Source organism: Vulpes lagopus, chromosome 12, assembly GCF_018345385.1.
Source record: "Vulpes lagopus strain Blue_001 chromosome 12, ASM1834538v1, whole genome shotgun sequence".
Classification (NCBI taxonomy): Eukaryota; Metazoa; Chordata; class Mammalia; order Carnivora; family Canidae; genus Vulpes; species Vulpes lagopus.
The window spans coordinates 54,651,293-54,664,596 of NC_054835.1; the positions used below are offsets into that span (position 1 = coordinate 54,651,293).

Sequence of the window (13,304 nt, forward strand, 5' to 3'; positions counted from 1 at the left end):
GTGCGGCCTCGGAGAGACCAACTGCCTGCTCGGAGCCCCGGGTTCGAGCCCGCAGCTCGCCAGCTGGGTGACCTTGGCCCGTGAGTTCCGAGGATCCCCGCCTCTAAAGTGAGACCAGCCTCTTGGGACTGGCATGAAAGGCGGCGAACAACGCCTTGGACAGGGCAAAGCCCTACAGAGACCCAGGGACTTTTTAAAACGCTTGTCCATGTGGCTGGAAAGCAAGAGGTGGAGGCCTTGGGAGTGGCCAGAGAGGGAGGACCCATACCAGATGCTCTGGGCCACCAGGTGGGCCCCGGGCCAGCGCCGCCCAGGCTCCTCACTCCCGCCTTTTCTCTTCTTGTTTTGGTTCTGCGGAGGGCTAACAGGAAGGGAACTGGGCCGAGGGGCCAGCAGAGCGGGCAGGCTGGGGCCCCAGGATGCCCGCAGTGCGAGCAGAAGGCGGGCAGGTCGCGGCAGCAGGGCCAAGCCGAGAGGGACAGTGGGTTCCAGGCCTGGCTGCCAACCCCCCCAAGCCCCCTAGAGGCCCCTGAGCCGGGAGCTGGCTCAGCAGCGCCACCTGGTGACAGGAGGGGTGCCGTGGCTGGAAGGTGACCCCGGGCCCCAAAAGAAGTCGCACATCAACCACTGGCCCTCCATTACAGCTGTTTTATTTCCAGTGTATTCCCGACCGGGTGACCCTCCACAGTCTGACAGGAAAGAGGCGGGAGGGAGAAAGTCAGCCAGCGCCTCCACCCATCCCTAAGGTTATCTCTGGCAAGGCAACCTTCTGCCTCGAGGAAGTGCTCAGAGGTCCCCGGAAAAGAGGCAGCCGGGACCTCGGTGCAGGGTGGGCAGGGGACACAGCTGTGGTGCAGAGTCCCGCTGACTGGCCCCAGGCCCTCTCCCGGGCCCAGCAGGCCTTCTCTCCGTGCCAGCCGGGCCAGGATCTAGGCTCAGCGCCCCAGCAGCCGCAGCATCTCCTGGGGATCCAGCAGCTTCTCTCTGGGCTTCCCAGCACCCTTGCCCCGGGACACCTCCTCGGCATCCAGCTTCTCCCAGTCCGAGAAAGACACAGGCTGGACCCCTGAAGCACAGGGAAGATAAGTCACCACCTTCACCTCCTCCTCCTCTTCCTCCACCCCCAGCCCAATACACCTCCTCCCCAACAGTGGAAAGGGCTAGGGCTGCCCACCACACCTCCCAAGAGCTCATATGGGGCCCAGACCTCGGCTGCTGAGCAGGGCCTCGATGGCCGCATAGCCAGGCCTGGGACCCAGTGGCAGCAGCCCGGCCTTCAGGTCCTGCAGCAGCATCTGGCCGGTGAGGAAGCTGTCGGTCATGGTAGTGGCAATGACCCCTGTGGGTCCCCGCTTCACCCAGCCGCTACAGTAGAGGCCTGGCAGGAGACAACAGGCTCAGCGAAGGGGAAGTGGCTGGATGCTTCTGGCAAGCCTGGGCCCCCAGCACACATACATATGTGCAGACATACATGTGCACACCCATCTGCACACCCCAAGTCCTCCCGGCAGCCAGGTCACCTGGGCCCACTGTGGCCACTGGCCCACCACCCTGGATTCTTCTCCACCTATTTTTACCACACCACCCCTCCCACCTCAGTCTCCCTGTCGTCCAGGAGCTCCCTGAGGACAGTGGATGGATGGGTCTTGCCCTGCCACCATTCTCAGCAGGACCTTTGAAACATGAACTGGATGAATGAACGAGTAGGCAGGCATGTGGGTGTCTAATCAGACTGGAGGGTCCCTGAGGACAGGCGCTGTGGTGTATCTCTAAGCCCAGCCCCAACACGGGGGCTTAGCCCAGGGCAGGCCTTGGTCAACTGCACGACTAAGTAAGCAGGCATATGAGGGCACGTGGGCTAGACGGGGCCTCCCCTCCCAGCTGGAGCCAGGAGGAGGGTGGCTGGGCCCCAGGACGCTGTCCAGAGACAGAGCCTGCTCTGAGCAGTTTCTTAGTGCATGTCATTGGCCGAATGAATGAATGAACGGCCCCAGGAGACACCAGCCTCTCCATCCCCCACCACAGTTTGGTGTTTTGCCTTCTTGCACCCTCTCACCTGGCACATCTATAACCCGGCCTTCCATATTGGGGATGACCCCACGTTTGGAGTCAAAGGGCACGCTGGGGTCGATGGGACGGCTCTTATACCCAACGCTGCTCAGTACCAGCCCACAAGGGAGGTCTTCCGAGTCTCCGGTGGGTACTGCGCAGGCGGCCTCACCAACACCCTGTGGAGGAGACTGTGGGCAGCACGAGGCTGCAGTGGGGAGACTTGAGAAGAGGGGTGTCTCTGGGTAGCACGAGACTCACCTCCAGTCTGGTGACTGCCAGGCGAATGCCAGCCGCCCGTCGCCCATCTGGTGAGGGCAGCACCTGCTGGGGGCTTCGGAAAAAGCGGAGGCCCCAGGTGCGGGAGGCCGACGCCTGGCGGGCAGCCTCCTCGGCCCCTGGCCTCTCCGTGGCCGTTCGAAGCAGCAGCTCTGTTAGCCGCTTCCTCGGCCGGGGGACCTCTGTCAGCAATGAGAACATCTCAGGTCTGTCCTGCGTCACCGCCCTCCCCGCAGCCCTCTCTGGCCTAGACCATCCCCTCCCTAGGGAGCCAGGGGTCAGGTCAGGGCCCCTCACCCTTGATTCTGTCCTGAAGGCCCAAGAAATCCGTCGGATCCAAAATGGGCCGGGTTCCTGGTAACTGAATCATCTCCCGGAGCTCCTTGGGGGTGGGAGGGGAGGAGAGGAGTTCAGGCCCAGAGCACTGTCCACTCCTGAGCCCACCCCAGAGCCCAGCCCAGAGGGGAGCCCCCCACCACCTACCACAGGGAGCATGAGGCCCCGGGGCCCTCCCTGGCTCCCCTTCTCCCACCTCAGGCGGCAGCCACTCTGGGGGGCTCAGTCCTGCCACACCCCCCAAGGGCAGGCCATCTCTTTGGGACCCTGATCCCCCTCTGGCCCCAGCACCTTAATGGTGAAGGCCACTTGCAGGGGTCCACGTCGGCCCACTATCCACACCGTCTTCACGCGACTCTGCCTCAGTACCCCCAGGGCAGCCTCTGTGATGTCTGTTTTCTGGCACAAAAGGAGGGCTTGCAGTCATCTGGACAGTGACCGCGCAAGGGGACTTTCCATTCGGTGGTTTTCCTATCCTCCGTGGGGGAGGGGGGAGGTCTGCAGCCGGAATTGCACCGCCGCGCCTCCTGGTGGCCGGATGGAGCACTGCCTCCAGCTCCGCCAAGGGCTCCAACTACTAGCAGCAAACCAGGCTCCTGGTCTTTCGTTCAACAAGTGTTTCCTCAGTGTTTAGCAAGAGCCCGGCTCTAGGCAAGGGGCCCCGGGGGTGGGGTGTCAAAGGTAAGCAAAAGAGACATGGTGCCGGCCCTCACAGAGCTTCTGATCTGGTGGAAAGAGTGATAACTGGTCAAATATTCACAAATAAGTACAAAATTGTGGTGGTGACAAGCTTTGAAAGAAGCAGCCAACTGAGAAGAAGGTATTACAGGGAAATGGACCCATTAAGGTGATACTGGAGGGCTTCCTGGAGGAAGGGACATCTGAGCCAAGAATTAAAAGATGAACACAGGTCACCTGGCAGGGTGGAATGATGTGTACACACTGAAGAGTTTTGTTTTGTTTTTTTAAATAAAGGCCCATGTAGCTGGAGTGTAGAAGCAAAGCTCACGGGCTGCCTTTCAGAAGGCCACTGCCTGGAGTGTTAGGGAAACAGAGGCACTGAGCTCAGCATGGAGGGGAGGCCTGAATCTTGTAGGCAGCAGCACCCTCTCCTCCGTATGACCCCCTCTCCGCCACTCCCCCAGCCCCTGACCTGCCCACTCACCTCCAGGTACTCAGGTGGGGTGAGCAGGATCCGGGCCACATCCAGAGCCACATTCCCTTGCCCCAGGATCACGGCAGTGTCGCAGCTCAGGTCTGGTGCCAGCTGGCAGGGAGAGGTCTGGGTAGGGCTCCCCTAGTCTTGGCCCCAGTCAGGCTAATCTCAGCTCAGCCCCAGACACCAGCCAAGCCCCCAGGCTTCCCCACACCCAGAAATCCCTCCCCACCTGAGCCTCAGCTGATGCCCCTTCTCTCCTACCCAGCCCTACCTTCTCCCAGAGGCCTTCCCTGGCTGACCTCCCCTCTCAGGCAGCCAGAGAGCTCACATCTCATCTCACTGGGAGCCTTGCAGTTTGGGACAGTGGCTCCCTCATTGCCCGGCTGTGGCATCCAAGAGCTGCCCCTGGCCCTGGCGGAGGGGTGTGGAGGAAGAAGTAGCAGGAGTGCTCCTCAAACTCACCTCACGGTTCTCAGGAAGCCCGTTGTACCAGCCCACAAAGGCCCGGGCCGAGAACACACCGGGCAGCTCCTCACCGGGAATTTCCAGGGCCCGATGGTCCTCTGCCCCATAGCTCTGAGGAAAGACCCAGAGTGTCTGGCAGCAGCTAAGGGGCCAGGCCCACCCTGGCAGGCCTCCTCCCAGTTCCTCCTCCCCAGCTGCCACCCCCCTGCCCTGCCCAGGGCCCTGCCCAGCAGTTTGGACCTCTCCCCTACTGCCTTCCATCCCTCAGCAGGCTGCTGCCCTGCCCCAAGCCCCTTCCTCCCCCGCAGACACTCACCAGCACCACAGCATGGTAGGCTGCCTGCAGCTCCGGCACAGCCACGTCCCTGCCTACCACCACGTTGCCACGGAAGGCACATCGGCCCGAGCGAGCCGTCTGGGTGAAGGTGTTGATGACATTCTGCAAGGCCCCAGAGGGGAAGGGTTAGGGCCCAGGCACTCCAGGGATCCTGCCTGTGTCACCCCTGCCTCACAATGTCCCCGGGAAGGGAACCTGCGTGGCATCCACACAGAGGGCCTGGGATCACTCCATGCAGCCGGGAGCCTCCCTCCCCTCCTTACCTTGACCCAAGTCTCCAAACCCCTCCTCCTCTGGCCCAGAGAGACCCACCTTCACCTCGGGGTGGTCAGGCGCCACGCCAAAGCGCACCAGGCCGAAAGGCACAAGCTGCTTCTCATAGATGTCCACATGGGCCCGGGGGTGGTGCTGGGGAGAGGGTGGTAGCTGGTGGGGCTGAGGGAGAGGCGGGGCCCTATGGGTCCTCCCCTCCCTGATGGGGCAGCAGAGCCCAGCTCAGTGCGCTGAGGACAAAGGGAGAAAGAGAGGCTCCCAACTCCCCATCTGCCAGGAGAGCCAGACAGGAGGAGCGGGGCAGCACAGCAGCCCAGGCCGATGAGGCCAGACCTCAGGACTGCCGGCCCATCGAGATGGCCAGGACTCTGGCCAACCAAGGGAGAGGCAGCTCTCCCGCCACTGGAGCTGTACCAGGAGCTTCTTCATCTACTTGGGCCAGGCACAACACACAGCCCTGCCCTCGAACCCTTCAATATTTCTAGAAACGCTCCGCCAGTCTGATGAGCTGGGGACTTCCCTTTGAAATTCACACCCGCCTTAGCTCCAGTCTCCAAAACCATCCTGTTGGCAAAAGGAGCACAGGCCACGGGGCTGGGAGCACCGCTGAGGCTTTCAGGGGTCAGAGGGAGATGGAAGTGGCTCACTCTCAGTCTTAGAAAAAACAAGCTCACTGATCCAGTGGTTCCGTATTGCCTGCCCTCGGGAGCACTGACGGGGGCCATGGGGAAGGCAAAGGGTGGCGGTGGGGCAGACAAGTCTGGTCTGGCTCTGCCACCATTCAGCTTGGCCTGGGCCTCAGACTCTTCCTCTGTAAACTGGGACAGAAAACAGCCCCCTCTCGTGTTGTTGGGAAGCATCCAGAAGGTCAGGGCAGTGAGAGATGTGGGGCCACAGGTCCAGCAGCTGGGGCTCGTATGGATGACACTGCCCTGCCTGCACCCCATCCTAGGCTCTTGCTGTGACCCAGTGGGACTCAGGCCCAGTGGGACTCAGGCCAAATGAGCTCCTGCCCTCCAGCTGCCCTCACCCTTACGAAGGCTCATGCTCACCTCCTTACCTTTGTCCAAATCCCTTCTTGCTCTCCACTCCACTGCCTGCACCCAGGTCTAGCCCCTCTCCATCTGCCCATCCGTGCCACCCATAGGTAGCACCCAAATCAACTCCCTCACGCCCCACTGATGCTGCATGCACGCTGCAGGGACCAAGCCCAGCCCCTCCGCTGCCAGGCTCTGTGCCACAGGGAATGTTTCTGAACTTCTCCTTAAAGAGCGAGGCCTGGAGCACTGAGCCCAGCACCTGACCTACCACTGAGTGCTCAGTCAAAAAGCTGCCCTTTCCTATTACTGTTGCACGTCACCGGCCTTGCCTGCAAAACTTCCCCGGCTGCTCATCACCCAGGGACAGAGTTCAAACTGCTTAGCCTAGTGGTCTGTGCCATACACAGCCCGGCTTTTCACCTTTATTGTCCTTTCCTGCCATGGATCCTTCCCCTCTGGTCATGCTGTCCCATCCAAGGCCACCGCTGGGATCCTAGGCCTGTGGGGGTGTTTACTGGATATCTCTCATGGCCAACCTTGTCTTCAAGCAATCTTCCCTTCCCTAATTCAGCTCCCCTCTCCCTCTGGCAGTTCTTTCTCAGGGTTCTGCTCCCCTCTAAGGAAAACATTCTCTGTGGTGCTTCCAATGTGGGACCCCTCCCATCCCCCTGACACACATTCCCTGGGGAAGTCGCATCCACTCCCTCCTACGGCCTCAGGTTCCTGCAGAGCTACTCTCTCCCCTGCCAGGACTGCCCCCTCCAAACCTGACAGCCCTGGACGACACTGCAGACCCTCAAACCCATCTAGATGGAAGTCAACTCCTCCCTCCCCCTAAACTATTTCCTCCTGCTCCTGTGTTCCCTCCTAACCCATTCACCGGGGCCCATCCCCAACTCCACTCAATGCTGCCCAGTAACCCACCCTCCCCTCCTCCTCCCCACTCCCCACTGCTCTCCTGGCCTGCAGCCCTGCCTCCCCGCTCCACTGTCTGCTCTACAGGTCAAAATGGGGGTGCTTGCCTAGAACCTTTCAGTGAAGCCAACTACCCAGAGCAGTGGGCTTCAGAATCCCCTGGGGTGTTTGTTTAAAATGGTTGATTCCTAGGATCCAGCCATGGAACCAGCAGTTTGATTAGGTCTGAACTAGGCACGGAAACGTACCTGTTGATAGGTACCCCCAAGGACTGTGATGGAAGGAAGGGAGGGGAGTAGAAAGAACCATGAGAAACTGCCTGCCTCCAAGGCTGGCTTTGGAGGCTCCCTGGATCTGGGCTCACCTGCCTCCTCCCTAGCTCTCCACCCTTACCCACAAGCCTTTCTTCCCCAACTCACTTGTCCCCAAAGGGGCATTTTCTCCCCTGCGGACCTGCATCCATGCAACTGTCTGTGCTGGGGACTCTCTGGCCTGCCACCCACCCCTTGTCCAGCTGGCAGCTCCTCCACGTGGACACCTCTTCCTCCAGGCTGGGTTGGGCACAGCTCTCTGTGCACTAGGCCCTCCACACCCTCCACCCCCAGTTTCTGAGCTTACACTATTAGAGCCTCAGGAACTGTAAAACCCTCTTCCCCTCCACTCCATAAACCACGCCCTCCACATTAGGCTGTCATGTCTTGAGCATAGGGGCCATGTCTGTCCTCCTCACACCCACGTTCCTAGTGTCGAGCCTACGCCTAGAACATGTCAGGGTCCAATAAATCACTGCTGAATGGATGGCCCAGCATGGAACTCAAGAGCAGCTCTGACCCATAAATACAGAGAACGGACTGGTGGGTGCCAGAGAGGAGAGGGTGGGAGGTTGTGCAAAATGGGTGAAGGGGAGTGGGAGGCACAGGTTTCAGTTACAGAATGAATAAGTCACAGGGATGAATAGTACAGCATATGGAATACAGTCGATGGCACTGCAAAAGCAGTATATGGTGACAGAGGGTAGCTACACCTGTGCTGAGTGTATCCCCACAACACACAGGCCTGTGGAGAATCACTGCTGAATACTTGAAACTAATGTAACATTGTGTATCAACTATACTTCAATTAAAATAAAAAATCTTACATTTTATTTATTTAAGTAATCTCTACATCCAAGGTGGGGCTGGAACTCAAGACCCTAAGAACAAGAGTCACACAGTCTTCTGACTGAGCCAGCCAGGCACCCCAAAATAAATTTTTTTAATTAAAAAAAAAAAAAAAAGGGATCCCTGGGTGGCGCAGCGGTTTGGCGCCTGCCTTTGGCCCAGGGCGCGATCCTGGAGACCCGGGATCGAATCCCACATCAGGCTCCCGGTGCATGGAGCCTGCTTCTTCCTCCGCCTGTGTCTCTGCCTCTCTCTCTCTGTGACTGACTATCATAAATAAAATTTAAAAAAAAAAAAAAAAAAAAGAGCAGCTCTGCCATCAGATTGCCTGCACTCAGATCCTAGCATCTTCCCTGTCCAGGTGGGACCCTGGGCAATGTCGCTCAGCCTTAGTGTCCTTACCTATGAAGTAAGAGTCATACACCTGCCTCAAAAGTTGTTGAGGGGAAAAGACACACTGTCCAGCACCTGGCTCAGCTCAGTGCCACCGCCCCACATGTACTGCACATGCTCCTGGCTCAAAAGCACAGCCAGTAGCTTGGAACTCCCCGTGGGCAAGGACTGGCTTGAAACTGGCTCCTGTGTCCATCCCCCAGCACCTCTCACTAGGAAAGCGTGTGCTGGCTGAGTGTAGGCCAGAGCCGTTGCTCACACTGGAGAAGCCTGCCTGGAAGGCCCACTCCCCAAATTTTAGGGTCAGCCAGCAAGTGCACCTTATACAAAGCCCTCCAGGATCCCCCCCAGGCCCCGTGAGAGCCCTGGTCTCTGTCCCAGGGCCCAGGGCTCTTCTACCACAAGGCAGTTGGTCCCTGCATGATCCTCACACGTGCCAGATCCTCTCCAGAGCCCATGACCTCCTTCAGTGAAGCTCAAATGCACCTTCTCCAGGAAAGACTTTTTGAATGACTGCACCTAACTCAGCTCCTGCTGGTCACACCTCAGTAATTAGCTCTTTCACCTGTGTTGCTTGGAAGGCATGTTATAGGTCACTTTTCAGCAGGGTGTCCAACCCATGCTGGTCTCCACAAGACCACCTAGTCTTAACATAGAAAGCACCATGCCCTAGGCAAAATAGGACTATGGATCACCCTACCTTTTCAGTTTCTGCATATGTGTGTGTATAATTAACATATTCACCCTTTCTCCTATCTCTGCACAGACAGAAGACAGTCAGCTTAAGTCCCCCTCTCCTCCTCCCCCACCACCCGAGGTTCTCCCTCCCTCTTTCCTCCTCCCTCCCACGCAGATCTGTCCAAGTCTCAAGGATAACTAGCAGCCTTGGGGCCCTGCCCACCAAAGGCCAACACTGTAAGCCTTGAGGCTCTGGCCTTGGGGTGGGAGGGAAGGGGGGTGGAGGGCAGGCTGAAAGAACAACATAGCATGGGGAGGGCTGGTTTCAGGGACAGAAAACCCTGAGAAGAGGGAGTAGCCTTCAGACATAGGACATTGAGCACAAAGAGAGAGAAGAAGGGAAGATGAGAGGCAGGATAAAGTCACCCTGCACGTTTGCATAAACTCCCTGAAGGCCCTGGCCAAGGTGGCAGAGCAGACCATCTGCCATTGACCACTTCTCCCTAGAGTGGGGAGCCCCGGATGTAGATGACAAAATATACAGGGAGTGTCCAGTCTACATGTACTGGGAGCCCTGTCCCCATCAGGGATCCAGGGGTGCTTTTAAAACCCAGAGAGGGGATCCCTGGGTGGCGCAGCAGTTTAGCGCCTGCCTTTGGCCCAGGGCGTGATCCTGGAGACCCAGGATCGAATCCCATGTCGGGCTCCTGGTGCATGGAGCCTGCTTCTCTCTCTGCCTATGTCTCTGCCTCCCCCCCCCCCTCTCTCTGTGACTATCGTAAATAAATAAAAATTTAAAAAAAAATTTTTTTTAAAGTTTAAAAAATAAAAATAAAACCCAGAGAGGGTCGGGCTTGCCCTCGGGATTGGAGCAGGTGAATCATGAGAGAGAGAACCAGAAAAATGTGGCTTACCTTTAGCAGGTGTTGGGCGGTATAGAAGCCAGCGGGTCCACTGCCCACTACACAGATCTGGGGGGGCTGCTCCTGCGTGGAGAACTGCTGCCGGAAGCCTGATGGGGGGCAGGGGGGGAAGGGATGGAAGGTCAGATCAGCACTTCCCAAGCCAATATCAGCACCAGACAGAAGCTAGAACTTCTCGAGCTTCACCTCCAATTGCACCCTCCTCCTCTTTTTCCTCAAAGCTTTGGCGTTTGCAGGGTCCCTTACTTCGTCTGAACCACCAAAGGCTGTGTCTCAGTCCAGAGCCCTGCATCTCACCCATGAATTTACTATGCCCACTCAATACCCCCATCATCCCTGAAGCTGCCCTGCACAGTACAGCATCTTGCTTTACAGGGGTCCTTACCCACCCAGTTAGAATACCACATCCTTCCAGCGACTCCAAGTCCTCCCCACCCGGCGCTGTGGGTGTCCTCTGATCACCCACAGGGCCGGCTGCACCTCTTCGCCTCACTCTCCCTCCGCGGAACACCGTGTTGTCCCTATGGAGCCCGGTGCTTCCTACAGACCCCTGTTTCACCTCGGACCTTCAATAACCCCCATGCACCCCGCCTCACACCTGTGCACCTCACGGTGTCCCCTTCTCACCTCTGTTGACTCACATTTGACCGCACAGGCCCCCCCGTGCCCCCGTGCCCCACGCCAATCTCGTCGGCGTGAGTGCACCGCTCGGGTCTCGCCGTGGTCCCCTCTCGCCCCTCTCCAGCCCTGCCCCAGCTCCGCTCGGATCCCCGCACTTGGCGCTCGCAGGCCTCCCGCGCCCTACAGGTAGGTAAGTGCCCCCCTTGCTCCTACTCGGGGTGCTCCCGGCGGGAGGCGGCCGGGCCCGACGCCACGCCGACCAGGGCCACCAGCGCCAGCAACGCGGAGCCATGGCTGGGAAGAGCGACCAGCCGGAGGACAGGATCCCGGAGACGCCCCGCGCTGAGCGCGGGGAGAGCCCAGCTCCGCGCGGGCTCCGGCCCCGCCCCCTACCCGGCCACGCCCCTGCGCGGCCACGCCCCCAACTCCCGCCTTCCGCGCTCCGGGGACGCGCCGCGTGGAGGCCACGCCCCCATCCCCGAGAGAATCCCGCCCCCCAAAAGAATCCCGCCCGCGGATCCACCCCCTTATCGCTGACGTCCCGCCCCCAGGACTTCGGAGCCGTCACGACTTAATAAATGTCTCCCCAACCCAATCATCGGAAGGCCGGAGTTGAAGGAGAACGAATCTCCATCACTGTTGCAATCCCGCCCGAAGGAGCGAGCCAATGAAGAAGGAGCTTACTTTTCCTAGCCCCTCCCCCTCGGAGACTCCCGTCGCTCTCTGATGACGCAGTGCCGGCCCCCTTTGAAGGCGTACCCGCCGCGCCCCTAGCGTGACCACCACGGAGTCCGGAAGTCCGGGAAGAAAGGGCTCCTGCGGGGACTTTGGTCGCACCTGCGGGTGTGACCCCGGCCGGAGGCTGTCCGGTTCAGGTAGGGGGAGGCTGCTGAAGCCCTGGCCTCGGTGCAGGAGTTCAGGGGCACAACCTCAGTAATTAAGGTAAATAATATGTTAATACATTTTAAGAGGACGAAACTGATGCAAAAAAAAAAATCCACGGTGACCAAATATATATAAATATATTTTTTTATTTAAAAAAATTTTTTTTAAGATTTTATTTATTTATTCACGACAGACACAGAGAGGCAGAGACCCAGGCAGAGGGAGAAGCAGGCTCCATGCAGGGAGCCCGACGTGGGACTCGATCCCGGGTCTCCAGGATCACGCCCTGGGCTGAAGGCGGAGCTAAACCGCTGAGCCACTGGGGCTGCCCAAATATATATATTTTAAAGATTTTATCTATTTATGTATTCGTGAGAAACCCAGAAAGAGAGGCAGAGACAGGCAGAAGGAGAAGCAGGTTCCTATGGGGAGCCCTATGCGGGGCTTGATCCTGGGACCCCCGGATCACCACCTGAGCCAAAAGCAGATCCACTTGAGCCACCCAGGGGCTCCCAAAATTATATATTTAAAAGACGGGATCCGTGATCAACTCTGACCCAAAAACCTAAGGCCAGCTTCAGCTTCCTTTTCCCCCATGGTCCCTCCCGCCAGGCACTTCCTTGGGGAGGCCTTCCCTGACCTGTCCTCTCCCACACTGGGTTAAGGCCCCTGCTTGTCCCCTGGACACTCTACTTGATCGCATCATCGCTTATTACACTGCCTTACCTTTTTTTTTTTTTTAAGATTTTATTTATTTATTTATTTATGAGAGACACACAGAGAGAGGCAGAGACACAGGCAGAGGGAGAAGCAGGCTCCACGCAGGGAGCCGGATGTGGGACTCATCCTGGGTCTCTAGGATCAGGCCCTGAACCGAAGGTGGTGCTTAACCACTGAGCCACCCCGGCTGCCCCTGCCTTACCATTTTTTAATTGCCTTTTTATTGAACCCTAACAGAAAAGTGCACAAATCATACATATACTGTTTGATGAATTACCACAAGATGTTGGACACGTGCCTGTTTGTCACACACACACACACGGCTGAGAAGGAAACACTGTTCCTGGTTTTTACCAAGTCCTTGTATTTTGTGCCTGTCCCTCTAGACCAGGGAGGGGCTTGTACGCCAAATCCTAACCCACCACCCGTTTTCGTGCTAGTGCAAGCTAATGGTTTTTCCATCCTTAAATGGTTAAACAATTGAGAAGAATAATATTTTGTGGCCTATGAAAATGACATGAAGTTAAAAAAAAGTAAGTTTTATTAGAACACAGCGATGCTCATTTCTTTACATATTTTCGGAGGCTGTTTTCACACTTGCCTTGAGTAGTGGTGACTGACACCATATGGTCCACCAAGCCCAAAATACAAATTATCTCGGGACACCTGGGTGACTCCATAGGTTAAGCGTCTGACTCTTGATTTCAGCTCAAGTCATGATCTCAGGGTCGGGGGGATTGGGCCCCGTGTAGGGCTCTGTGCTGGGTATGGAGCCTGCTTGAGATTCTTTCCCTTTCCTTCTGCCCCTCCCTTCCCCTTCCCTCTCAAAAAAATGTTTGCCATAAGTTCTGAAAATGTTAGCTATCGTCATCACCATCATCAATATTATCACCTCCCATATACCTCTGTAAATTAGATCTTAGGTCTCTGTAGAATCTCTCCTATCACCCCCTCCTTCCCTCTCAACCCCCATTGCATTCCCAGCCCACATCCTTAGAGTGACAGAAAATGGAGCTGCAAAGAAATCAAGTGTCTTGTTCCCAGGCTCCTGTGGTACAGCCAGGTCTGGTA

General features: G+C 57.6%; 1 protein-coding gene across 2 annotated transcripts; it reads right to left on the reverse strand.

Moving 5' to 3' along the window:
- Positions 1 to 634: 634 nt before the first annotated feature.
- Positions 635 to 11,021, reverse strand: FDXR (ferredoxin reductase). 2 transcript variants are annotated; one of them, XM_041723696.1, is made up of 12 exons: positions 10,842 to 11,021; positions 9,999 to 10,096; positions 4,938 to 5,033; positions 4,605 to 4,727; positions 4,286 to 4,399; positions 3,830 to 3,931; positions 2,956 to 3,063; positions 2,626 to 2,710; positions 2,311 to 2,510; positions 2,057 to 2,228; positions 1,208 to 1,378; positions 635 to 1,066 (listed from the first exon to the last, which is right to left on the reverse strand). In XM_041723696.1, exons 1-12 carry the CDS (start codon positions 10,918 to 10,920, stop codon positions 936 to 938), a joined length of 1,479 nt encoding a protein of 492 aa, XP_041579630.1. In that variant the 5' UTR covers positions 10,921 to 11,021; the 3' UTR covers positions 635 to 935. The 2 variants fall into 2 exon arrangements, with proteins under 2 accessions (XP_041579630.1, XP_041579629.1); XM_041723695.1 differs by having other exon boundaries at positions 2,057 to 2,240.
- Between the last annotated feature and the right edge of the window lie 2,283 nt (positions 11,022 to 13,304).